At 43.9% G+C, this 27,794-nt stretch overlaps 1 protein-coding gene across 2 annotated transcripts in view; it reads right to left on the reverse strand.

The window, feature by feature from the left end:
* Positions 1–5,434: 5,434 nt before the first annotated feature.
* The window catches only part of LOC110509452 (calcium-binding protein 8-like), a 63,170-nt gene continuing 40,810 nt past the window's right edge, over positions 5,435–27,794 (reverse strand). For both annotated transcript variants that reach the window (XM_036968056.1, XM_036968055.1), the window contains exons 4-6: positions 26,399–26,511; positions 11,863–12,013; positions 5,435–8,902 (exon numbers count right to left, since the gene is read on the reverse strand). In XM_036968056.1, coding sequence (XP_036823951.1) covers positions 8,775–8,902; positions 11,863–12,013; positions 26,399–26,511 — 392 coding nt within the window. In that variant the 3' untranslated portion in view covers positions 5,435–8,774. The remainder of the gene's footprint in view (positions 8,903–11,862; positions 12,014–26,398; positions 26,512–27,794) is intronic.

Raw genomic sequence — 27,794 nt, forward strand, 5'->3', positions numbered from 1 at the left:
TTTAAATCTATTTTTATTTGGATTTCATGTAATGGACATACACAAAATAGTCCAAATTGGTTAAGTGAAATTTTAAAAAATTCTACAAAATAAAAAAAGGAAAAGTGGTGTGTGCATATGATTTCACCCCCTTTGCTATGATGCCCCTAAATTACCTTCAGAAGTCACATAATCAGTTAAATAAAGTCCACCTGTGTGCAATCTAAGTGTCACATGATCTGTCACATGATCTCAGTATATATACACCTGTTCTGAAAGGCCCCAGAGTCTGCAACACCACTAAGCAAGGGGCACCACCAAGCAAGCGGCACCATGAAGACCAATGAGCGTTCTAAACAGGTCAGGGACAAAGTTGTGGAGAAGTACAGATCAGGGTTGGGTTACAAAACAATATCTGGAACTTTGAACAGCCCACGGAGCACCATTAAATCCATTATTAAAAAAATGGAAAGAATACGGTATCACAACAAACCTGCCAAGAGAGGGCCGCCCACCAAAACTCACAGACCAGGCAAGGAGGGCAATAAAGAGACCAAAGATAACCCTGAAGGAGCTGCAAAGCTCCACAGTGGAGATTGGAGTATCTGTCCATAGGACCACTTTAAGCCGTACACTCCACAGAGTTGGGCTTTACGGAAGACTGTCCAGAAAAAACATTTGGTGTTCCCCAAAAGGCATGTGGGAGACTCCCCAAACATGTGGAAAAGGGTACTCTGGTCAGATGAGACTAAAATTGAGCTATTTGGCCATCCAGGAAAACGCTATACTGTATCTGGTGCAAACCCAACACCTCTCATCACCCCGAGAAGACCATGTTTTTCATTGGCAGGGACTGGGAAACTGGTCAGAATTGAAGGAATGATGGATGGTGCTAAAAACAGGGATATTCTTGAGGGAAACCTGTTTCAGTCTTTAAGAGATTTGAGACTGGGACGGAGGTTCACCTTCCAGCAGGACAATGGCCCTAAGCATTCTGCTAAAGCAACACTTGAGTGGTTTAAGGGGAAACATTTACATGTCTTGGAATGCCAGAGTCAAAACCCAGACTTCAATCCAATTGAGAATCTGTGGTATGACTTAATGACTGCTGTACACCAGCGAAACCCTTCCAACTTGAAGGATCTGGAGCAGTTTTGCCTTGAGGAATGAGCAAAAATCCAAGTGGCTAGGGAGAACTCTGTACAGGGAGAACACTGTACAGGGAAAACACTGTACAGGGAGAACTCTGTACAGGGAGAACTCTGTACAGGGAGAACACTGTACAGGGAGAACACTGTACAGGGAGAACACTGTACAGCGAGAACACTGTACAGCGAGAACTCTGTACAGGGAGAACTCTGTACAGGGAGAACTCTGTACAGCGAGAACACTGTACAGGGAGAACACTGTACAGGGAGAATTATGTACAGGGAGAATTCTGTACAGGGAGAACACTGTACAGGGAGAATTTTGTACAGGGAGAATTCTGTACAGGGAGAACACTGTACAGGGAGAATTCTGTACAGGGAGAATTCTGTACAGGGAGAACACTGTACAGGGAGAATTTTGTACAGGGAGAATTCTGTACAGGGAGAACACTGTACAGGGAGAATTCTGTACAGGGAGAACACTGTACAGGGAGAACTCTGTACAGGGAGAATTCTGTACAGGGAGAACTCTGTACAGGGAGAACACTGTACAGGGAAAACACTGTACAGGGAGAACTCTGTACAGGGAGAATTCTGTACAGGGAGAATTCTGTACAGGGAGAACACTGTACAGGGAGAATTCTGTACAGGGAGAATTCTGTACAGGGAGAACACTGTACAGGGAGAATTCTGTACAGGGAGAATTCTGTACAGGGAGAACACTGTACAGGGAGAATTTTGTACAGGGAGAATTCTGTACAGGGAGAACACTGTACAGGGAGAATTCTGTACAGGGAGAACACTGTACAGGGAGAACTCTGTACAGGGAGAATTCTGTACAGGGAGAACACTGTACAGGGAGAACACTGTACAGGGAGAACGCTGTACAGGGAGAATTCTGTACAGGGAGAATTCTGTACAGGGAGAACACTGTACAGGGAGAATTCTGTAGCTGTACATTTCAAAAGTGCTTAACAAATAGTTATATTGACTATGTCCGTCCTAGCTCGCTCATGAATGTCTTAATCCAAATTACAGATTGCCTCTTATCCACTTGTCATCCCCTTATGCCATAGTTTGTACATCTCAGTTGTCAGTAGAAACCACAAGTCAGCCATATCAGATACATTTTTTTAAAGAAGTAAATGAGTGAAAACAGGTTTCTAAAAAATATATATACAGTGCCTTGCGAAAGTATTCGGCCCCCTTGAACTTTGCGACCTTTTGACACATTTCAGGCTTCAAACAAAGATATAAAACTGTATTTTTTTGTGAAGAATCAACAACATGTGGGACACAATCATGAAGTGGAACGACATTTATTGGAGATTTCAAAGTTTTTTAACAAATCAAAAACTGAAAAATTGGGCGTGCAAAATTATTCAGCCCCCTTAAGTTAATACTTTGTAGCGCCACCTTTTGCTGCGATTACAGCTGTAAGTCGCTTGGGGTATGTCTCTATCAGTTTTGCACATCGAGAGACTGACATTTTTTCCCCATTCCTCCTTGCAAAACAGCTCGAGCTCAGTGAGGTTGGATGGAGAGCATTTGTGAACAGCAGTTTTCAGTTCTTTCCACAGATTCTCGATTGGATTCAGGTCTGGACTTTGACTTGGCCATTCTAACACCTGGATATGTTTATTTTTGAACCATTCCATTGTAGATTTTGCTTTATGTTTTGGATCATTGTCTTGTTGGAAGACAAATCTCCGTACCAGTCTCAGGTCTTTTGCAGACTCCATCAGGTTTTCTTCCAGAATGGTCCTGTATTTGGCTCCATCCATCTTCCCATCAATTTTAACCATCTTCCCTGTCCCTGCTGAAGAAAAGCAGCAGTGGGGATGGTGTGTTCAGGGTGATGAGCTGTGTTGCTTTTATGCCAAACATAACGTTTTGCATTGTTGCCAAAAAGTTCAATTTTGGTTTCATCTGACCAGAGCACCTTCTTCCACATGTTTGGTGTGTCTCCCAGGTGGCTTGTAGCAAACTTTAAACTACACTTTTTGTGGATATCTTTAAGAAATGGCTTTCTTCTTGCCACTCTTCCATAAAGGCCAGATTTGTGCAATACACGACTGATTGTTGTCCTATGGACAGAGTCTCCCACCTCAGCTGTAGATCTCTGCAGTTCATCCAGAGTGATCATGGGCCTCTTGGCTGCATCTCTGATCAGTCTTCTCCTTGTATGAGCTGAAAGTTTAGAGGGACGGCCAGATTTGCAGTGGTCTGATACTCCTTCCATTTCAATATTATCGCTTGCACAGTGCTCCTTAGGATGTTTAAAGCTTGGGAAATCTTTTTGTATCCAAATCCGGCTTTAAACTTCTTCACAACAGTATCTCGGACCTGCCTGGTGTGTTCCTTGTTCTTCATGATGCTCTCTGCGCTTTTAACGGACCTCTGAGACTATCACAGTGCAGGTGCATTTATACGGAGACTTGATTACACACAGGTGGATTGTATTTATCATCATTAGTCATTTAGGCCAACATTGGATCATTCAGAGATCCTCACTGAACTTCTGGAGAGAGTTTGCTGCACTGAAAGTAAAGGGGCTGAATAATTTTGCACGCCCAATTTTTCAGTTTTTGATTTGTTAAAAAAGTTTGAAATATCCAATAAATGTCGTTCCACTTCATGATTGTGTCCCACTTGTTGTTGATTCTTCACAAAAAAATACAGTTTTATATCTTTATGTTTGAAGCCTGAAATGTGGAAAAAGGTCGCAAAGTTCAAGGGGGCCGATTACTTTCGCAAGGCACTGTATAAATACTTTATTTACATAAGTATTCAGACCCTTTGCTATGAAACTCGAAATTGACCTCGGGTGCATCCTGTTTCCATTGATTATCTTTGAGATGTTTCTATAACTTGATTAGAGTCAACCTGTGGTAAATTCAATTGATTGGACGCGATCCACACACGTCTATATAAAGGTCCAACAGTTGACAGTGCATCTTAGAGCAAAAACCAAGCCATGAGGTCGAAGGAATTCTCAGAGACAGGATTGTGCCGAGGCACAGATCGTCGGGAGGGTACCAAAAAATATGAAGCATGGTGGTGGTAGCATAATGCTGTGGGGATGTTTTTCAGCGGAAGAGACTGGGAGACTAGTCAGGATCAAAGGGAAAGATGAACGGAGTAAAGTACAGAGAGATCCTTGATGAAAACCTGCTCCAGAGAGCTCAGGACATCAAACTGTGGCGAATATTCATCTTCCAGCAGGACAACACCCCTACGCACACAGCCAAGACAATGCAGGAGTGGCTTCAATGTGCTTCAACAAAGTGCTGACTAAAGGGTCTGAATACTTATGTAAATATAATATTTCAGGTTTTTCATTTTTAATACATTTGCAAAAAATTCTAAAAACCAATTTTTTGCTTTGTCATTATGGGATATCGTGTGTAAATTGATGAGGAAAAAACAAACAATGTAATCAATTTTAGAATAAGGCTGTAACGTAACAAAATGTGGAATAAGTCAAGAGGTCTGAATACTTTCTGAAGAATGCCCAGATGACAGCTGGTAGGAGTGAGCTTCTGTCCTAACATAGCCTTTCCACGCAACACTTAAGCCCCGTTTATACCTGGTGCCCTTTGTCCTGATTGTGTCCACATTCTGCTAGTGCCCACATTTGAAGACAGGTGTCGACGATTCCAAGACGCATTGTGATCTGATTGTGAACAGATCTTCCTGACCTCCTCCAAAGGTAGTCAGGAACACATTGTGTCTGGATATCAAGCAAGTGTAAATAGATCTGGATGTTCAAACAATTTAAATCATAATTTATACCGGCCTCTTAAATCATTGATAGGTAGCACCATTGATTTATGTCATTAGTAATTTTCTTAAAATACATAAATTCATATTATTTTGAAAGAATATCTGTCAAATAAATTGCAAACTACTTTTACACAGCAGCCCAGTTCTGATATTTTTCCACTAATTGGTATTTTGCCCAATCACATCAGATCTTTTTCAGATCTGATTGGTCAAAATACCAATTAGTCAAAAAAAGATCTGAATTGGTTTGGCTGTGTAAACACAGCTATTTTAATACAACATGTAGACTTCGCAAACTTTGATTAGATAGTAATTGAATCATATTTATCAGATCACTAAACTCACATGTTAGTGCAACGTGTAAACGCGGCTTAAAACAGGTACAGTTTAATGGTTAATTTATCTATAGCTCTGTCAGATGCAGCCCTCTGCTGCCACACAGTGGCCAAGTTATGAAAGGTATACAAGTAAAACATGACTATTGGGAAGTGGTCTATTCATTCCATGGAAAAACAGAACTGTTTTTTTGTTTCTATATATATAAAAAAGATTTTATTGCATAACCACAGGTTGATTATGTTTATACAGACTACATATCTTTATTTGTATGTTACCATCATTAATATTGCTGTTTTTCTTTCTTTTTAGATTTCTCTCTGTGCAATACATAAACATATTTTTTGACATTTATATAATCTCAAACAATGGAGGCTGGTGGGAGGAGCTGTAGGAGGATGGGCTCATTGTAAAGGTTTGAATGGAATAAATGTAATGGTATCAAACATATGCAAACCAAATGTTTGACTCTGTTCCATTTATTCCATTCCAGACATTAAAATAAGCCTGTCCTTCTATAGCTCCTCCCACCAGCCTCCATTGATCGCAAAACCACAGGTCTCCAAACCACCAGTGCTGGTTATAGACGCTCTCTCTTAGCCCAAGTACATCCCCTTTACCAGGTTGAAAAATATATGACAGAAACATTTACAATATTAAAACTATGACTAATATTCATACACATTACGATTAGATGCTGGTGTCAGGGACCATAATGGCTTATAACAATAATAGACTAATGTACCAATGGGCCAGAATGTTCCTTTGCAATCACATATAAATATATTTAGATATCTGAGACAGCAAGATGACTTTGAGTGTGAAGAACTACACTACATGGTCCAAAAATATCTATATATTATAGTAGCCTAAACATGTGGTATTGAGAGTGAAAACATTTCAACAATGAAAAGACCTCTGCAAACGAATATACTTTGACTTGAACACGTTACTGTGTGAAGAACAGTATGTATTTCAGAGTAGCAGTACTGATTAGCTCCATCCTGTCCATAGATCAGCCTCTCCTACTCAGAGACGCTTGATACATGTGTCCCCAGGCCTCAGTGAGTCATGCAGTCCTATGACAAGCAGTGTAAAAGAGATGAAACAGCTCGGTGGTGATTATGGCCATGTGACCTTGTATTTGCATATTTATGACCAAATATTCCCCTCTGCATTCTGATTTGATTAATAGTTGGAATAAATAGAGAATTCAGTATAAATCTGAAAGTAAAATGTGACAGTAGTTCATACACACAATACACACATTTAAAATCAAGGCCATAGGAAAGGTTGAATTGATTTTAACCTTCATCCTCCAAAGGAAAAGGAATACTAAAATAGCAGCTACATGCATATTGATGTAGAGGTAATGGAATATATATTTTAGTATAAATATTTGATCTGTCCTGGTCTGAGTGTGCAGTTCATCATAAAAGGTTGCTTCTCTTCCTTTGCCCTAGCTCGTTCACTCCCCTAGTCCGTCTCACAGATCTAAGACATCTGACTGGGCCCGTATTCAGTCTAGGATCAGCACCCCCTCCCTGTCTATATAATCCTAATGATTATGATTTAAAAGGGAAAACTGATCCTCGAACAGCCGTCATACTCTGAGATGCTTTGTGAATATGGGCCCTGGTACAGTAGGTGCCAAGAAAACAAGCCTTCAGATTGGATAAATGCTGGAGATTCCACCATGTTGCTTTCATCCATCCAGTCAGATTGAGTCAGATTGGATAGGAGGTGGACTTTCCACCATGTTGCATTCATCCCATCCAGTCAGATTGGATATGTTTCATCCATCCAGTCAGATTGGATAGGAGGTGGACTTTCCACCATGTTGCATTCATCCATCCAGTCAGATTGGATATGTTTCATCCATCCATCCAGTCAGATTGGATAGGAGGTGGGCTTTCCACCATGTTGCATTCATCCATCCAGTCAGATTGGATATGTTTCATTCATCCATCCAGTCAGATTGGATAGGAGGTGGACTTTCCACCATGTTGCATTCATCCATCCAGTCAGATTGGATAGGAGGTGGACTTTCCACCATGTTGCATTCATCCATCCAGTCAGATTGGATATGTTTCATCCATCCAGTCAGATTGGATAGGAGGTGGACTTTCCACCATGTTGCATTCATCCATCCAGTCAGATTGGATAGGAGGTGGACTTTCCACCATGTTGCATTCATCCATCCAGTCAGATTGGATATGTTTCATCCATCCATCCAGTCAGATTGGATATGTTTCATTCATCCATCCAGTCAGATTGGATAGGAGGTGGGCTTTCCACCATGTTGCATTCATCCATCCAGTCAGATTGGATATGTTTCATCCATCCATCCAGTCAGATTGGATAGGAGGTGGAGATTCCACCATGTTGCATTCATCCATCCAGTCAGTCCTGTCAGATCTGTGAAGGCGAGTGAACGTGGGCTGAGGGGGGAAAACAACAACTTTCTGGAATGAAAAGCAATTTTACATGACCACAACCTTATTATTCATGGACCAAGAAGGCCAGGTGGTTCATGTTCCAAGCCTTTAGGGACAGTTGACACAGAACACCGCCCTATGGACACGTAGAGTGACACAACATACGGTAAATACTGTACAAACCTACAGTGCCTTTAAATATCCACTGAGTCACATGCAGTGCATACAGACAGACATAGAGACAGACACAGTCGACTATACTGTAGCAACATTGTGAGGGAGGGAATGTCAGGTGTAGAATGATGCCTATGTGATTTAAGACTATGGAAGTCAGCTGAGCTAAAGCCTAGGGGTTTGTTCTGGGAGCTAACACGAGTTTGTCCTCAAGTCACGAACCATCTCTGTTACAGTGTAAACATACATTGGTATAATGTCCACAGGTGAGTGACTATAACATGTAAATATATAAGATAGTAGAATAATAATAAAAAATAACAGATTAACACGTTTAGATACAGTTTAAAACATTAAACAGCAGGAGCGCTTGTCAGGTAATGTTTCCCCCCTGAAGTAAACCCAGAACCAAAAGTTCAGTTAAAAATTAGGAATGGCTCAAAGCACCTGATGCATGTTCAATAGATTGCTTTTGATTAGACAATTGATCTTTTAAATAGGAGGTAAAAAAACAAAACATTTATTTTAAAGGGGTGGTTAGAAAATCATTCTAAAAGGGGTGGCCTTCTCTGATACAGAAATGAAAGGAATCCCTTTATGCCCACAAAATATAAAAGATTGCTTTGTATCATGTCCAGTCTGTTCATCAAGTCCTCTTAGTGTTTTTGATTTGATTTGTCTTTTTTTCCACTGAAAATGACATTTTCCGTGTGTGTCCTTCAGTACTTGCACTCTCTTGTCTGTTTACTGTTCATGATATAAATCAAAACAAACGTCATTAAAATAACAGATAGTTGTCCTTCACAGAGGTGTTTGGGTTCTGGCTGGTCTGTCTTCCTGTTTTTGCTGCAGAGAGAGGAAGTGAGGTCATTTAACTGTAAGGCCCACTCCCCAGGCTCACAGTGTGATTGGCTTACTCCATGCCGTTCCGCAGCATCTGATTGGCCGCGATGAGCATGACGCTGATGATGAAGGCCATGGCAAAGGCGCAGATCAGGCTCTTCCTCACGCATGTCTGTCTGTTCTTCTTCTTAGGATGGACTGAATAAGAGAAGAGATGAGAGGAGAGAAGAGGAGGGGAAGAGGAGAGAAGAGGAGGGGAAGATGAGAGAAGAGGAGGGGAAGAGGAGAGAAGAGGAGGGGAAGAGGAGGGAAGAGGAGGGGAAGAGGAGAGAAGAGGATGGGAAGAGGAGAGAAGAGGATGGGAAGAGGAGAGAAGGGGAGAGGAAGAGGAGAGAAGAGGAGGGGAAGAGGAGAGAAGAGGAGGGGAAGAGGAGAGAAAAGGAGGGGATGAGGAGGGGAAGAGGAGAGAAGAGGAGGGGAAGAGGAGAGAAGAGGAGGGGAAGAGGAGGGGAAAAGGAGAGAAGAGGAGGGGAAGAGGAGAGAAGAGGAGGGGAAGAGGAGAGAAGAAGAGGGGAAGAGGAGAGAAGAGAAGAGGAGGGGAAGAGGAGAGAAGAGGAGGAGAAGAGGAGAGAAGAGGAGGGGAAGGGGGAAGAAGAGGAGGGGAAGAGGAGAGGAGAAAAATAGAAGTATAACTTAAGTCACTTATTACATCAAATTATGATAATTTCATATTATGCCTCCCCTCCCATTCCCCATGCTGGTAATATCACAAACTGGTCAAATACACTTTCTGCACTGAGTTCCCCCAGAGAAAATATAACTGAAAACCAAAGACTAGAGCGGATGAAGTCTGCTCTCCGCTTTCCTTTTCCAGAGACTTTTTCTTTAGGAAAAAAGAGCCATGTAACTGAAAACATGAACAATAGGTAGTCCCTTTGTCTATGTTTGTTAACATCACAAACATCACCAAAAGCAGCCCAGACACTAGCCTAGAGCAGCACAGACACCAGCCTGGAGCAGCCCAGACATCAGCCTGGAGCCGCCCAGACATCAGCCTGGAGCAGCCCAGACATCAGCCTGGAGCAGCCCAGACATCAGCCTGGAGCAGCCCAGACATCAGCCTGGAGCAGCCCAGACTTCAGCCTGGAGCAGCCCAGACATCAGCCTGGAGCCGCCCAGACATCAGCCTGGAGAATCACAGACACTAGCCTAGAGCAGCACAGACATCAGCCTGGAGCAGCACAGACATCAGCCTGGAGCAGCCCAGACATCAGCCTGGAGCAGCCCAGACTTCAGCCTGGAGCAGCCCAGACATCAGCCTGGAGCCGCCCAGACATCAGCCTGGAGCAGCCCAGACTTCAGCCTGGAGCAGCCCAGACATCGGCCTGGAGCAGCACAGACACTAGCCTAGAGCAGCCCAGACATCAGCCTGGAGCAGCCCAGACATCAGCCTGGAGCATCACAGACACTAGCCTAGAGCAGCACAGACATCAGCCTGGAGTAGCCCAGACACACAGAGACAGTAACCCAGACACACACAGATGTGTCTAATGGAGTCGGACGGACTGAATTCCCACAGGGTCAGAGAAAGAGAAGGAAGAAGAAAGGGTAGGAGGATAGAAACATGAGAGGAAGGGAGAGAGAGAGATAGGAAGGGTTGAGGGAGAGGGCAGAAGGAGAGGAAGATAACCTTTGGTTTAGCTTCCAATTTCACTTTTGGTTTCTTCTCTCTCTCCCTTCCCCTCTTCACTCCACTCCTGTTTATCTTCCATTATCTTCTCTCCCAGACCCTCCTTTTCTCTCCTTCACTGGAATCCCTTCATCTCGCTCTCTACATTTCAACCATTTATCCTATCCAGAGTGACAAGACGAACTACAGTTAAATTCCTTATTCAAGGGCACATCGGCAGATTTCTTACCTAGTTGGATCAGGGATTTGAACCAGCAACCTTTCGGTTACTGGCCCTATTCTTCTCTCTCTCTCTCTCTCTCTCTCTCTCTCTCCCTCTCTCTCTCTCTCTCTCTCTCTCCTCAAACTTTGTCTGGCCGTGGCAGACTAGCAGTCTTTCTCTCCTTCCTTCTTTCATCATCTCTCACTCTCCTCACTTCCTCTTCTTTCTCTCTGGGAGTTACCTATCTAATAGAACAAGAGAAGGTTTTCTTTAATGGAAGCTTAACTAATGCAAATTTGGTGAGTGTGGTGTACAGCAAGGCAGCTGGCTAGGGCCATTATTGTTTTCTGTTTTTACTAATGACCTTCCATTGACCTTGAATAAAGCCTGTGTGTCAGTTGGTCCTGAACAGAGCAGCACGTATTGCACTTAGATGTACTCGGAGGGCGAATGTCAGCAACTTCGTAAACATTAACATGCATGTCAATCTCTCCCGGCTCAAAGTTGAGGTCTTTGTGCGAGGTATTGATGTGTTGAAGGTACAGAACTGTCTGTTCAACACAAGACATGTAATCAGAGGTCTCTTCACAGTCCCCAGGTCCAGAAAAGAGGCTGAGAAACACACAGAGCCATGACTACATGGAACTCTGCCACCCCAGGTAACTCAAGATAGCAATACATCCAGCTAAAAAAAACAGATAAAGAACACCTTACAACACAACAGGGATTGTGAACAGACACAAACATTTTCTTGCATACTTATTTTCCACCATAATTTGCAAATAAATTCATTTTCTGGATTTTTTTCTCATTTTGTCTGTCATAGTTGAAGTGTACCTATGATGAAAATTACAGACCTCTCTCATCTTTTTAAGTGGGAGAACTTGCACAATTGGTGGCTGACTAAATACTTTTTTGCCCCACTGTATATTATGTATGTTATTTATATTATGTAGTATTATGCATATTATGTAGTATTATGTATATATGTATATTATGTAGTATTATGTATATTATGTATTTTATTTGTTGTTTTGTTTCCTGTTTGGACCCCAGGAAGAGTAGCGGCTAATCAGGGATCCCAATAAAATATTAAATACTGAACTCTTTGTCTCTCTCTCTTCTCTCTCCATTTCTTTCTCTACCATCTCTCTCTTTTAGTATTATCTCTCTCTGTGTCTCTCTCTGTGTGTCTCTCTCTCTCTCTCTCCAACTCTCTCTCTACCCTGCTCTCTGTCACCCCCCCCCCCCGACTCCCTCTCTCACCTCCCTCGTACTCGGGGCAGTTCCCTGTCTCGTTGAGGCTCTCCTCTTCGTTGATGATGATGTTCTCGATGTCCTTCATCGTCAGGTGGTCTCGGAATGCGTGAAACAGAACCTGCTTCAGCTCGTCCAGGGACATCTGCTGTATGTCAAACTGCAGGGGCAGGACACACACACAGATACACACCAAGGTCAAATCATATCATTTTTTTCCCTTCTCATTTTTGTGTGTGTGTGTGTGTGTGTTTGTGTATATGTGTGTGTGTATTTGTGTGTGTGTGTGTGTGTGTTAGTGTGCGGGCGTGTGTGTGTGAAAGTGATTTATGACGCTCTGAGCGGAGCAAGTCTCATTCCAATCAAAAGTCAGTCTGAGGTCTCTGAGGTTTTCATTTCTAAATGTATAATTCATTTTACTTTTTGGAGTGTTCTACTCTGCATCTGCCCCTCCCACCCGCCCTCCCTCCCTCCCACCCTACCTCCCTCCCTTTCTAATACGGGAGAGGGAAAAAAGGAGAGAGATAGAAAGAAAGACAGGGAGTAGGAGAGAGAGAGAGTAACAGGTATATCTGTGGAGTGATGCAGATGAGAGTAACAGGTATATCTGTGGAGTGATGGAGATGAGAGTAACAGGTATATCTGTGGAGTGATGGAGATGAGAGTAACAGGTATATCTGTGGAGTGATGGAGATGAGAGTAACAGGTATATCTGTGGAGTGATGTAGAGGAGAGTAACAGGTATATCTGTGGAGTGATGTAGAGGAGAGTAACAGGTATATCTGTGGAGTGATGTAGAGGAGAGTAACAGGTATATCTGTGGAGTGATGGAGATGAGAGTAACAGGTATATCTGTGGAGTGATGGAGATGAGAGTAACAGGTATATCTGTGGAGTGATGGAGATGAGAGTAACAGGTATATCTGTGGAGTGATGTAGAGGAGAGTAACAGGTATATCTGTGGAGTGATGGAGAGAAGAGTAACAGGTATATGTGTGGAGTGATGGAGAGAAGAGTAACAGGTATATCTGTGGAGTGATGGAGAGGAGAGTAGCAGGTATATCTGCGGAGTGATGGAGAGGAGAGTAGCAGGTATATCTGTGGAGTGATGGAGAGCAGAGTAACAGGTATATCTGTGGAGTGATGGAGAGGAGAGTAGCAGGTATATCTGTGGAGTGATGGAGAGGAGAGTAGCAGGTATATCTGTGGAGTGATGGAGAGGAGAGTAGCAGGTACACCTGTGGAGTGAAGGATGGGCCAGAATATACCTGAGAGGATTGGCTCCCACTCCAAGGGACCACACACACACACACACACCGCACCAAATGTTGATCTGCCGTTCATCTGCCGTTTGTTGCAGTACGTTTTAGGGACCACAAGTTGGTGGACGTCTGACTGACGTCATTTTCACGTTATTTTACCTGTAGAATTGGTTTGCAGTCGGTTTAAAAGTTACGGCTGGCACTCTGTTCAGAGGTGCTAAGTACTCTCGGCCCGCAAACACAACCAGTGTGTCCGTGCCCTAAGATCTCCCTCTCTCCTTCTAGGGCCCATTCCCCAATCCCTAAAACCTCCAAGCCCTATGCCTTATAAAATTAGATGTGATTGGTATAAAGTGATGTGGTGAAAATTCAACCTAGCCTATCAGAGAACAAGATGGAACTATTACATTATCGCTTACACCTATCCAATCCTCTCAGATCTCCACAACTGCATATTAGGGTTTGAGGGTTGATTTGGGCCCAGGTGTCTCTCTACCCAGGTGTCTCTCTACCCAGGTGTCTCTCTACCCAGGTGTTTTTTCTTTGTTACTGTTCCCCTGAGGTTTGCTCTTTTGAAGGGTTTAAATCCAGGTCAGTTGCCAGTTTTAAATCAATGTACAAATTAAAAGAGAATGATTCATTGATTGATTGATTAATTAATGGAATGTGTGTATCTATTGTATTCTAGTCTGTCCTATTCTGCCAGCCGGATCAAAGGAAACTGTTTCCTGTCTGTCTCTCTGCTGTTATCACTCTATCCTGTCTGTCTCTCTGCTGTTATCACTCTATCCTGTCTGTCTCTCTGCTGTTATCACTCTATCCCGTCTGTCTCTCTGCTGTTATCACTCTATCCTGTCTGTCTCTCTGCTGTTATCACTCTATCCTGTCTGTCTCTCTGCTGTTATCACTTTATCCAATATCCTGTCTGTCTCACACAGGCTGTGTTCCAAATTGCACCCTATTCACTCCATGGGCAAAATAAGTCTATTTTATATAGAAAAGGGTTATATTTGGAACGCAGAAACAATCAATGGGATATCTCCTCCACTTGCATTACCGAGTGTCCTGCCAGTGGTATTATAGCAGAATGGAGACATTACGGAGTATCCTGCCAGTGGTATTATAACAGAATGGAGACATTACGGAGTGTCCTGCCAGTGGTATTATAGCAGAATGGAGACATTACGGAGTGTCCTGCCAGTGGTATTATAGCAGAATGGAGACATTACCGAGTGTCCTGCCAGTGGTATTATAGCAGAATGAAGACATTACCGAGTGTCCTGCCAGTGGTATTATAGCAGAATGAAGACATTACGGAGTGTCCTGCCAGTGGTACTATAGCAGAATGGAGACATTACCGAGTGTCCTGCCAGTGGTATTATAGCAGAATGGAGACATTACGGAGTGTCCTGCCAGTGGTATTATAGCAGAATGGAGACGACATTACGGAGTGTCCTGCCAGTGGTATTATAGCAGAATGGAGACATTACGGAGTGTCCTGCCAGTGGTGTTACAGCAGAATGGAGACATTACGGAGTGTCCTGCCAGTGGTATTATAGCAGAATGGAGACATTACCGAGTGTCCTGCCAGTGGTATTATAGCAGAATGGAGACATTACGGAGTGTCCTGCCAGTGGTATTATAGCAGAATGGAGACATTACGGAGTGTCCTGCCAGTGGTATTATAGCAGAATGAAGACATTACGGAGTGTCCTGCCAGTGGTATTATAGCAGAATGAAGACATTACGGAGTGTCCTGCCAGTGGTATTATAGCAGAATGGAGACATTACCGAGTGTCCTGCCAGTGGTATTATAGCAGAATGGAGACATTACGGAGTGTCCTGCCAGTGGTATTATAGCAGAATGGAGACGACATTACGGAGTGTCCTGCCAGTGGTATTATAGCAGAATGGAGACATTACGGAGTGTCCTGCCAGTGGTATTATAGCAGAATGAAGACATTACGGAGTGTCCTGCCAGTGGTATTATAGCAGAATGGAGACATTACAGAGTGTCCTGCCAGTGGTATTATAGCAGAATGGAGACATTACCGAGTGTCCTGCCAGTGGTATTATAGCAGAATGGAGACATTACGGAGTGTCCTGCCAGTGGTATTATAGCAGAATGGAGACGACATTACGGAGTGTCCTGCCAGTGGTATTATAGCAGAATGGAGACATTACGGAGTGTCCTGCCAGTGGTATTATAGCAGAATGGAGACATTACGGAGTGTCCTGCCAGTGGTATTATAGCAGAATGGAGACATTACAGAGTGTCCTGCCAGTGGTATTATAGCAGAATGGAGACATTACGGAGTGTCCTGCCAGTGGTATTATAGCAGAATGGAGACATTACGGAGTGTCCTGCCAGTGGTGTTATAGCAGAATGGAGACGACATTACCGAGTGTCCTGCCAGTGGTATTATAGCAGAATGGAGACATTACGGAGTGTCCTGCCAGTGGTATTATAGCAGAATGGAGACATTACCGAGTGTCCTGCCAGTGGTATTATAGCAGAATGGAGACATTACCGAGTGTCCTGCCAGTGGTATTATAGCAGAATGGAGACGACATTACGGAGTGCCCTGCCAGTGGTATTATAGCAGAATGGAGACATTACCGAGTGTCCTGCCAGTGGTATTATAGCAGAATGGAGACATTACCGAGTGTCCTGCCAGTGGTATTATAGCAGAATGGAGACGACATTACGGAGTGCCCTGCCAGTGGTATTATAGCAGAATGGAGACATTACGGAGTGTCCTGCCAGTGGTATTATAGCAGAATGGAGACATTACGGAGTGTCCTGGAATAACAGACGGTTCGATCTCATCATCTCGTCTCTGTGTGTGAGTGTGTGTGTGTGTGTGTGTGTGTGTGTGTGTGTGTGTCTGTGTGTGTGTGTCTCTGTGTGTGTGTGTGTCTCTGTGTGTGTGTCTCTGTGTGTGTGTCTCTGTGTGTGTGTGTGTGTGTGTGTGTGTGTGTGTGTGTGTGTGTCTCTGTGTGTAAGTGTCTTTGTGTGTGTGTGTGTCTCTGTGTGTGTGGGTGTCTCTGTGTGTGAGTGTGTGTGTGTGTGTGTCTCTGTGTGTGTGTGTGTGTGTGTGTGTGTGTGTGTGTGTCTCTCTGTGTGTGTGTCTCTGTGTGTGTGTCTCTGTGTGTGTGTCTCTGTGTGTGTGTGTGTGTGTGTGTGTGTGTGTGTGTGTGTGTGTGTGTGTGTGTCTCTGTGTGTAAGTGTCTTTGTGTGTGTGTGTGTCTCTGTGTGTGTGGGTGTCTCTGTGTGTGAGTGTGTGTGTGTGTGTGTCTCTGTGTGTGAGTGTGTGTGTGTGTGTGTGTGTCTCTCTGTGTGTGTGTCTCTGTGTGTGTCACGTCCTGACCTTGGTTCCTTTTTTATGTCTCTATTTTAGTTTGGTCAGGGCGTGAGTTGGGGTGGGCATTCTATGTGTGTTCTGTGTGTTATAGTTCTATGTGTTTGGCCTGGTATGGTTCCCAATCAGAGGCAGCTGTCAATCGTTGTCTCTGATTGAGAACCATACTTAGGCAGCCTGTTTTCCCACTATGGGTTGTGGGTAGTTGTTTTCTGTGTCTGTGTTTCACCATACATAACTGTTTCCATTTTCGTTGTTTCACGTTTGTTATTTTGTGTTCAGTTGTAATAAATTTAACATGGACACGTACCACACTGCATATTGGTATGCTGCATACTGATCCTCCCTATTCCTGTTCCTCAGATGAAGAAGATCATTACAGTGTGTGTGTGTGTGTGTGTGTGTTGAGGAGGACAAAGAACAGAAAAGTTATATTGATTCCAATCTCAGCGCACGTGTCACCTTTCTAAGTGATTTACACCTCAATTATCTACACACACACACACACACACACACACACACACACACACACACACACACACACACACACACACACACACACACACACACACACACACACACACACACACACACACACACACACACACACACACACACACAGCTAGAATAATACAGGAATAGAAACATCCCAAGGAGGGGATAGAATGATTCCACCCCCTCACACCCACAGGGTCGATGAGGACAAGTCATAGTGGTAGGAGATGCTGTATATATTAGAAGACTCTCATAGCCTGCATCTGCATTGCTTTGCTCTGAGGGGTTTTAGGCTGGGTTTCTGTAAAGCACTTTGAGACTGCTGATGTAAAAAGGGCTTTATAAAATACATGTGATTGATTGATAAGACATCCATATTTAGCGGGGGTGAGCGGTTTAAATGAGATATGAAGATAAGGTCAATAATCAGTGAAGATGAAATCAATCATCTCCAATCAATAAGTGATGTCGGGGGTCAAGGGTCATGCAGGGTCAGTCTGAACAAAACACTCAGCATACAGACTCACTCTACACACTCTACACAGTCTATAAGTAACTGTTGAATACAACACAACACTTCATTCCAACTACAATAAAACACAAAGCTTCCTGTAGTAAACAGTCAGACTGCTGTCATCACCACTATAGATGGCAAGCAAATCAAACAATAATTGGATGTAGCCATCTGTATTGAACAAAAAAATATACATTAATTAGGTGCTAATCTATGGATTTCACATGACTGGGAATACAATATCTGTTGGTCACAGATACCTTTAAAAAAAAAAGTTAGGGGGGTGGATCAGAAAATCAGTCAGTATCTGCTGTGACCACCATTTGCCTCATGTAGCATGACACATCTCCTTCACATAGAGTTGATCAGGCTGTTGATTGTGGCCTGTGGAATGTTGTCCCACTCCTCTTCAATGGCTGTGTGAAGTTATTGGATATGGGTGGGAACTCGAACACACTGTCGTACACGTCAATCCAGAGCATCCCAAACATGCTCAATGGGTGACATGGTGAGTGTGCAGGCCATGGAAGAACTGGGACATTTTCAGCTTCCAGGAATTGTGTACAGATCCTTGCGACATGGGGTTGTGCATTATCATGCTGAAACATGGGCCTCAGGATTTTGACACGGTATCTCTGTGCATTCAAATTGCCATAGATTAAATGCAATTGTGTACTATGTCTGTAGCTTATGCCTGCCCATACCATTACCCCACCACCATCATGGGGTACTCTGTTCACAACGTTGACATCAGCAAACCGCTCACCCACATGACGTCATACACTTGTGAGGCCAGTTGGACATACTGCCCATTTCTCTACAATGATGCTGGAGGAGGCTTATGGTAGAGAAATTAACATTAAATGATCTGGAAACAGCTCCTGTAGACATTCCTGCAGTCAACATGCCAATTGCACGCTACTTCAAAACTTGAGATACCTGTGGCATTTTAGAGTGGCCTTTCATTGTCCTAAGCACAAGGTGCACCTGTGTAAGTATCATGCTGTTTAATCAGCTTCTTGAAATGCCACACCTGTCAGGTGGATGGATTATCTTGGCAAAGGAGAAATGCTCACTAACAGAGAGCATTTCAAACAAATTTGTGCACAAAATTTGGGAGAAATAAGCTGTTTGTGCGTTTGGAACATTTCTGGGATATTTTATTTCAGCTCATGAAACATGGGACCAACCCTTTACATTTTAATGTACAGACAGTGTCAGTCAGTTGAGGGCAGAGAGATGATGGTATTGTCTGTTTTTTCTCTACGTTGTGATGTCTCAACCACACAGTCTTTCTGTCTGTCTGTCAGTCAGTCAGTCAGTCAGTCAGTCAGTCGGTCAGTCGGTCAGTCTCATTTCAAAGGCAAGACAAGCCTGTGTTAACACACACACACACACACACACACACACAGATTGGAAGAGAGGACGTGCTGAGACCGGTCAGAGCCTGTTGTCTTCAGTCAACCCTGCTGTGTGATGTAGCATATGTGTGTGTGTGTGTGTGCGTGTGTGTGTGTGTGTGTGTGTGTGTGTGTGTTTGTGTGTGTGTGCGCATGTGTGTTTGTTTGTGTGCGTTTGTGTGTGTGCGCATGTGTGTGTGCTTGTGTGCATGCATTTGTGTGTGTGTACGTGTGTTTGTGTGAGCATGTGTGTGTGTGTGTGTTAACAGCAATAAGTGACAGACTGAGGGTGTCCAGACACATCCATCACAGCCAGATAGATGTTCGACTCGCTGTCCTTCTCGACTACTTCAACCTCTCACAACTGATAACTCACGGCTGCGTTCAGTGGCCACCAGGCATTCTTTTACCTCTTCCTGATTTCTCCAAGCCGTACATGTTTGTTTCCGGATCGACAAGCCCAGGGCCCATGTTCACATCTTAGAGTAGGAGTGCTGATCTAGGATCAGTTTAGCGTTTTAAATCACAATGAATACGATTCTATAGACAGATTGGACCAACTCTGAGACGATCTGTGAATAAAGGCAACTTATCTGTTGTCTCTGGACATGATTGTTATCAGTCGTCAGATTCTCAGCTTTTTTTGTTATGCAAATATCAACAGTGTTGCTGCTATGGGCAGTGGTCCACACACACACACACACACACACACACACACACACACACACACACACACACACACACACACACACACACACACACACACACACACACACACACACACACACACACACACACACACACTGATCCCAGAGCTATTAATTGCGGTGTGGTGGTGTGTTTTGCTGGCGAGGAGGGAGTGCTCCATTTTCCAATCTAATTTGCAGACTCTCAGCAGAAACCTGGCAACCTCACAAGACAGATCTGGCAACTCCAGGCAGGGATTACACAGCAGATATCAGAAGGACTCTGGGGTTCCATTCAGTCTCTCCAGACAGGGATTACACACTTGATATCAGAAGGACTCTGGGGTTCCATTCAGTCTCTCCAGACAGGGATTACACAGCAGATATCAGAAGGACTCTGGGGTTCCATTCAGTCTCTTCAGACAGGGATTACACAGTTGATATCAGAAGGACTCTGGGGTTCCATTCAGTCTCCCCAGACAGGGATTACACAGCAGATATCAGGACTCTGGGGTTCCATTCAGTCTCTCCAGACAGGGATTACACAGCTGATATCAGAAGGACTCTGGGGTTCCATTCAGTCTCCCCAGACAGGGATTACACAGCAGATATCAGGACTCTGGGGTTCCATTCAGTCTCCCCAGACAGGGATTACACAGCAGATATCAGGACTCTGGGGTTCCATTCAGTCTCCCCAGACAGGGATTACACAGCAGATATCAGGACTCTGGGGTTCCATTCAGTCTCCCCAGACAGGGATTACACAGCAGATATCAGGACTCTGGGGTTCCATTCAGTCTCCCCAGACAGGGATTACACAGCAGATATCAGGACTCTGGGGTTCCCTTCAGTCTCTCCAGGCATTCAAGGAACAAACAACTTCCTGGGAACATTGAGCACTGAGGGAGATGATGCGAGTCCACACGCACACATTTGTCATCTCCATCCAGCTGATATTATCTGAGTTAAACATCCATAATGACTCATTAGATCCCACCAAGGCATACATATGGGTTGTATTTACAATGGTGTTTGTTCTTCACTGGTTGCCCTTTTCTTGTGGCAACAGGTCACAAATCTTGCTGCTGTGATGCAGACTGTGGAATTTCACCCAGTAGATATGGGAGTTTATCAAAATTGGGTTTGTTTTCAAATTCTTTGTGGATCTGTGTAATCTGAGGGAAATATGTCTCTCTAATATGGTCATACATTGGGCAGGAGGTTAGGAAGTGCAGCTCAGTTTCCATCTTATTTTGTGGGCAGTGTGCACATATCCTGTCTTCTCTTGAGAGCCATGTCTGCCTACGGCGGCCTTTCTCAATAGCAAGGCTATGCTCACTGAGTCTGTACATAATCAAAGCTTTCCTTAAGTTTGGGTCAGTCACTGTGGTCAGGTATTCTGCTACTGTGTACTCTCTGTTTAGGGCCAAATAGCATTCTAGTTTGCTCTGTTTTTTGTTGATTCTTTCCAATGTGTCAAGTAATTATCTTTTTGTTTTCTCATGATTTGCTTGGGTCTAATTGTGTTGCTGTCCTGGGGCTCTGTGGGGTGTGTTTGTGAACAGAGTCCCAGTACCAGCTTGCTTAGGGGACTCTTCTCCATGTTCATCTCTCTGTAGGCGATGGCTTTGTTATGGAAGGTTTGGGAATGGCTTCCTTTTAGGTGGATGTAGAATTTAACGGCTCTTTTCTGGATTTTGATAATTAGTGGGTATCGGCCTAATTCTGCTCTGCATGCATTATTTGATGTTCTACGTTGTACACGGAGGATATGTTTGCAGAATTCTGCATGCAGAGTCTCAATTTGGTGTTTGTCCCATTTTGTGAAATCTTGGTTGGTGAGCAGACCCCAGACCTCACAACCATAAAGGGCAATGGGCTCTATGACTGATTCAAGTATTTTTAGCCATATCCTAATTGGTATGTTGAATTTTATGTTCCTTTTGATGACATAGAATGCCCTTCTTGCCTGGTCTCTAAAATCGTTCACAGCTTTGTGGAAGTTACCTGTGGCGCTGATGTTTAGGCCAAGGTATGTATAGTTTTTTGTGTGCTCTAGGGCAATGTTGTCTAGATGGAATTTGTATTTGTGGTCCTGGCGACTGGACCTTTTTTGGAACACCATTATTTTGGTCTTACTGAGATTTACTGTCAGGGCCGAGGTCTGGCAGAATCTGTGCAGAATATCTAGGTGCTGCTGTAGGCCCTCCTTGGTTGGTGACAGAAGCACCAGATCATCAGCAAACAGTAGACATTTGACTTCAGATTCTAGTAGGGTGAGGCCGGGTGCTGCAGACTTTTCTTGTGCCCGCGCCAATTCGTTGATATACAGTGCCTTGCAAAAGTATTCAGCCCCCTTGAACTTTGTGACCTTTTGCCACATTTCAGGCTTCAAACATAAAGATATAAAACTGTATTTTTTTGTGAAGAATCAACAACAAGTGGGACACAATCATGAAGTGGAATGACATTTATTGGATATTTCAAACTTTTTTAACAAATCAAAGACTGAAAAATTGGGCGCGCAAAATTATTCAGCACCTTTACTTTCAGTGCAGCAAACTCTCTCCAGAAGTTCAGTGAGGATCTCTGAATGATCCAATGTTGACCTAAATGACTAATGATGATAAATACAATCCACCTGTGTGTAATCAAGTCTCCGTATAAATGCACCTGCACTGTGATAGTCTCAGAGGTCCGTTAAAAGCGCAGAGAGCATCATGAAGAACAAGGAACACACCAGGCAGGTCCGAGATACTTTTGTGAAGAAGTTTAAAGCCGGATTTGGATACAAAAAGATTTCCCAAGCTTTAAACATCCCAAGGAGCACTGTGCAAGTGATATTGATATTGGAAGGAGGAATGGAAGGAGTATCAGACCACTGCAAATCTACCAAGACCTGGCCGTCCCTCTAAACTTTCAGCTCATACAAGGAGAAGACTGATCAGAGATGCAGCCAAGAGGCCCATGATCACTCTGGATGAACTGCAGAGATCTACAGCTGAGGTGGGAGACTCTGTCCACAGGACAACATTCAGTCGTATATTGCACAAATCTGGCCTTTATGGAAGAGTGGCAAGAAGAAAGCCATTTCTTAAAGATATCCATAAAAAGTGTCGTTTAAAGTTTGCCACAAGCCACCTGGGAGACACACCAAACATGTGGAAGAAGATGCTCTGGTCAGATGAAACCAAAATTGAACTTTTTGGCAACAATGCAAAACGTTATGTTTGGCGTAAAAGCAACACAGCTGAACACACCATCCCCACTGTCAAACATGGTGGTGGCAGCATCATGGTTTGGGCCTGCTTTTCTTCAGCAGGGACAGGGAAGATGGTTAAAATTGATGGGAAGATGGATGGAGCCAAATACAGGACCATTCTGGAAGAAAACCTGATGGAGTCTGCAAAAGACCTGCGACTGGGACGGAGATTTGTCTTCCAACAAGACAATGATCCAAAACATAAAGCAAAATCTACAATGGAATGGTTCAAAAATAAACATATCCAGGTGTTAGAATGGCCAAGTCAAAGTCCAGACCTGAATCCAATCGAGAATCTGTGGAAAGAACTGAAAACTGCTGTTCACAAATGCTCTCCATCCAACCTCACTGAGCTCGAGCTGTTTTGCAAGGAGGAATGATGGGAAAAAATGTCAGTCTCTCGATGTGCAAAACTGATAGAGACATACCCCAAGCGACTTACAGCTGTAATCGCAGCAAAAGGTGGCGCTACAAAGTATTAACTTAAGGGGGCTGAATAATTTTGCACGCCCAATTTTTCAGTCTTTGATTTGTTAAAAAACTTTGAAATATCCAATAATTGTCGTTACACTTCATGATTGTGTCCCACTTGTTGTTGATTCTTCACAAAAAAATACAGTTTTATATCTTTATGTTTGAAGCCTGAAATGTGGCAAAAGGTCGCAAAGTTCAAGGGGGCCGAATACTTTCGCAAGGCACTGTATATGTTGAAGAGGTTGGGGCTTAAGCTGCATCCCTGTCTCACCCCACGGCCCTGTGGGAATAAATTTGTGTGTTTTTTTGCCTATTTTAACCGCACACTTGTTGTTTGTGTACATGGATTTTATAATGTCGTCTGTTTTACGCCCAACACCACTTTCCATCAATTTGTATGGCAGACCCTCATGCCAAATTGAGTCAAATGCTTTTTTGAAATCAACAAAGCATGAGAAGACTTTGCCTTTGTTTTGGTTTGTGTAAATTAGGGTGTGCAGGGTGAATACATGGTCTGTGGTACGGTAATTTGGTAAAAAGCCAATTTAACATTTGCTCAGTACATTGTTTTCATTGAGGAAATGTACGAGTCTGCTGTTAATGATAATGCAGAGGATTTTCCCAAGGTTGTTGTTGACGCATATCCCACGGTAGTTATTGGGGTCAAATTTGTCTCCACTTTTGTGGATTGGGGTGATCAGTCCTTGGTTCTACATATTGGGGAAGATGCCAGAGCTAAGGATGATGTTAAAGAGTTTTAGTATAGCCAATTGGAATTTGTTGTCTGTATATTTGATCATTTCATTGAGGATACCATCAACACCATATGCCTTTTTGGGTTGGAGGGTTTTTATTTTGTCCTGTAGCTCATTCAATGTAATTGGAGAATCCAGTGGGTTCTGGTAGTCTTTAATAGTTGATTCTAAGATTTCTATTTGATCCTGTATATGTTTTTGCTCTTTGTTCTTTGTTATAGAGCCAAAAAGATTGGAGAAGTGGTTTAACCATACATCTCCATTTTGGATAGATAATTCTTCGTGTTGTTGTTTGTTTCGTGTTTTCCACTTTTCCCAGAAGTGGTTAGAGTCTATGGATTCTTCATTTACGTTGAGCTGATTTCTGATGTGCTGTTCCTTCTTTTTCCGTAGTGTATTTCTGTATTGTTTTAGTGATTCACCATAGTGAAGGCGTAGACTCAGGTTTTCCGGGTCTCTATGTTTTTGGTTGGACAGGTTTCTCAATTTCTTTCTTAGATTTTTGCATTCTTCATCAAACCATTTGTCATTGTTGTTCATTTTCTTCGGTTTTCTATTTGAGGTTTTTAGATTTGATAGGGAAATTGAGAGGTCAAATATACTGTTAAGATTTTCTACTCTCTGTCTCTCTCTCTCTCTCTCTCTCTCGCTTACTCTCTCGCTCTCTCTGCCTCTCTCTCTCTCTAAAACTCATTGTATCCTGTTGAGGTGAGTTTTAAAACCCCCCCCCCCCCCCCCCCCCAGAGACACAGACTGTCTGCCACCACCATGAATCACTTATGGGAATCTGTTATTCCCTTTCTCTATTTTACTCTCTTTCTCTTCTATATTACCATTCTCTCTCTATGCCCCCTTTTCTATGTGTGTCTGGGTTTTTTCTCTGCCTGTCAATCAGTTCTTTGTTTTGTCTTCCCCTCTCTGCATCTCTACCTATTATATCCTAAGATAATGGATTGAGAAGAGCCCCTAGGGAGTCTTTGCAGCAAAAACCACTGAGCTATAATTACTTGAGTTGAACTTTGCTTGAGTTCCCCCAAAACACTTTTTTTTTTTTCTGATCGGGAGAACATCAAAAATGCATCAGGTCTCCACTCCAAACAGAACCCTCTCCTAAAAGCCTGTCTTTCCTCTGAAGTAGAGACCGTTCTAGTCTTTTTACTTTGAAGCCTGTACATACCCTCCCAGGAACACACACATACCGGCATGTCTCTTTTCTTTGAAGTACAAAAATCCTTTACTCCATCACCATGGGACGAGAGGAAAAGGTAGGGGGTCTGTATCTTTGTGTGTGTGTTTGCTTGTGTGTGTCTGTAAGCCAATATCTAGCACGTGTCCTGACTGCAGAATAACCTCACAGAGGGAGGGAGAAGAGGAAAGCAAGAAGAAGGAGGGGAGAAGAGAGGAGAGGAGAAGAGAGGAGGGGAGAAGAGAGGAGAAGAGAGGAGAGGAGAAGAGAGGACAGGAGAAGAGAGGAGAAGAGAGGACAGGAGAAGAGAGGAGAGGAGAAGCGAAGAGAGGAGAAGAGAGGATAAGGGAAGAGAGGAGAGGAGAAGAGAGGATAAGAGAGGAAAGGAGAGAGGAAGAGAGGAGAGGAGAGAGGAAGAGAGGAGAGAGGCAGCGGGGAGAGGAGAGAGACAGAGAGGAGAGGGGAAGAGAGGAGAAGAGAGGAGAGATGAGAAAGGAAGAGAGTAAAGGTGAAGAGAGGAAAGGGGAGAGAGGAGAGGAGCAGATGGAGAGGGGAAGAGAGGTGAGGAGAGAGGAAGAGAGAAGAGGAGAGAGGAAGAGATGACGAGAGGAGAGAGGAAGAGAGGAGAAGAGAGGAGAGGAGCAGAGAGGGGAAGAGAGGTGAGGAGAGAGGAAGAGAGAAGAGGAGAGAGGAAGAGATGACGAGAGGAGAGAGGAAGAGAGGAGAAGAGAGGAGAGGGCCAGAGAGGGGAAGAGAGAGAGGAGAGGGGAAGAGAGGAGAGGAGAGAGGAAGAGATGACGAGAGGAGAGGGGAAGAGAGGTGAGGAGAGAGGAAGAGAAGAGGAGAGAGGAAGAGATGACGAGAGGAGAGAGGAAGAAAGGAGAAGAGAGGAGAGGAGCAGAGAGGGGAAGAGAGAGAGGAGAGGGGAAGAGAGGAGAGGGGAACAGAGGAGAGAGGAAGAGAAGAGAGGAGAGGGGAAGAAGACAGGAGAGGAGAGAAGAGGGGATAAGAGGAGAGGGGAGTGGAAAAGAGGAGTGGGGAAGAGAGGGGAAGAGAGGAGAGGGGAAGAGAGGAGAGGGGGGGAGAGGAGAGAGGAAGGGAGAAGAAAAGAGAGGAGAGGGGAAGAGAGGAGAGGAGAGTGTGTTCCTACCTGCCAGAAGATGTTATCGATGGTGCTTCCAAGGAAACCTTCTCTGGTCTCAGACGACAGCAGTTTGGGTCCCAATATCGTCACAAACTCCTCAAAGTCAACCTGACCATCACCTAGACACACACACACACACACACACACACACACACACACACACACACACACACACACACACACACACACATTAGTGTGCTTGTCCCACATGAACACTTGACCATATGGCCACATGACAATTAAGTGTTGAAAATTGAAGTGACATCTACTTTTTATCTTTTGTACTGAAGCTTTTCTCATGATCTGGTTGAGGATTAAGAGTTTATAGTTGTGTTGTTTGGGTTTGTGTGCTAAACAGAATAGTCTGGATTGATCCTCAGGCTGAGACGCCAAAATCAATGGCATTTCCCACACACAATGTCATTGATTCACCTTTCAGAGAGCAACCCTTGTGTGTGTTCGTGTGTGAGTGTGTGCGCGGGCACCCTCAAAGCCATACCTTAAGCTTTGAGTCAAAGCTATCAAGGAGAGCACCTTGTATGGTGCTGATTGGTTTACACAGAGAATCTGGTAATACTGGTGAATACAAACACAGACACAGTGGACATACACTATGAACCCCCCCTCCCACACCGCTGAGACCAGGAGGTGGAACTGACTCATTAACCTTGGAAAAAAATCTATTTAGGAAATCAGATAATAAGTCTCAGTGTGAGACCTACTCGAGCAACACTGCCCCTTTAAGATTCTGGGCCTGTCTGGCAGGGTTGGTTCTACAAAGCCAGAGCCCCCTGATGGGAGAGCATAATATACAAGGAAATTCTCAAAGCTGCTAATGAGAACCTTGATGACCTTATACCTAGCCAGTGGGAGTCCCAGTGGGGTGCCCCCCCACCCAGGCACTGGCAGTGCAGGCAACACTAGCTGCAGTAACCCATGGGGATGGGGCCACACTCGGACAATCAGAGACGGGGCATATTATTTTGGCCCTGGTGGCACAAAATCATTAAAGGTCTGACTGCACAGAGATGTTGGAGAAAATGGTCACAACGGGGCAATTGCGTGTGTGTGTTTCAGGGGAAGGGGGGTGGATCTAATCTCCATCACCTAGGACTTGACTTTGTTTAATTAAATCTCACATTTTTGACTATTTCTGCTCAATCTTGAATGCTTTCTCAAACAGCTGTAACTGTATATGCATTCATAAATCAGGTAATTTCTTGAGTTGGGCTCTGGGATGTAACAACCGTTGAGCATCTGACTTTATGGTTGATTGTGGGGGAAAGGTGTTGAGTGTGTGTGTGTGTGTGTGTGTGTGTGTGTGTGTGTGTGTGTGTGTGTGTGTGTGTGTGTGTGTGTGTGTGTGTGTGTGTGTGTGTGTGTGTGTGTGTGTGTGTGTGTG

Source organism: Oncorhynchus mykiss, chromosome Y, assembly GCF_013265735.2.
Source record: "Oncorhynchus mykiss isolate Arlee chromosome Y, USDA_OmykA_1.1, whole genome shotgun sequence".
In the NCBI taxonomy this organism is placed as follows: domain Eukaryota; kingdom Metazoa; phylum Chordata; class Actinopteri; order Salmoniformes; family Salmonidae; genus Oncorhynchus; species Oncorhynchus mykiss.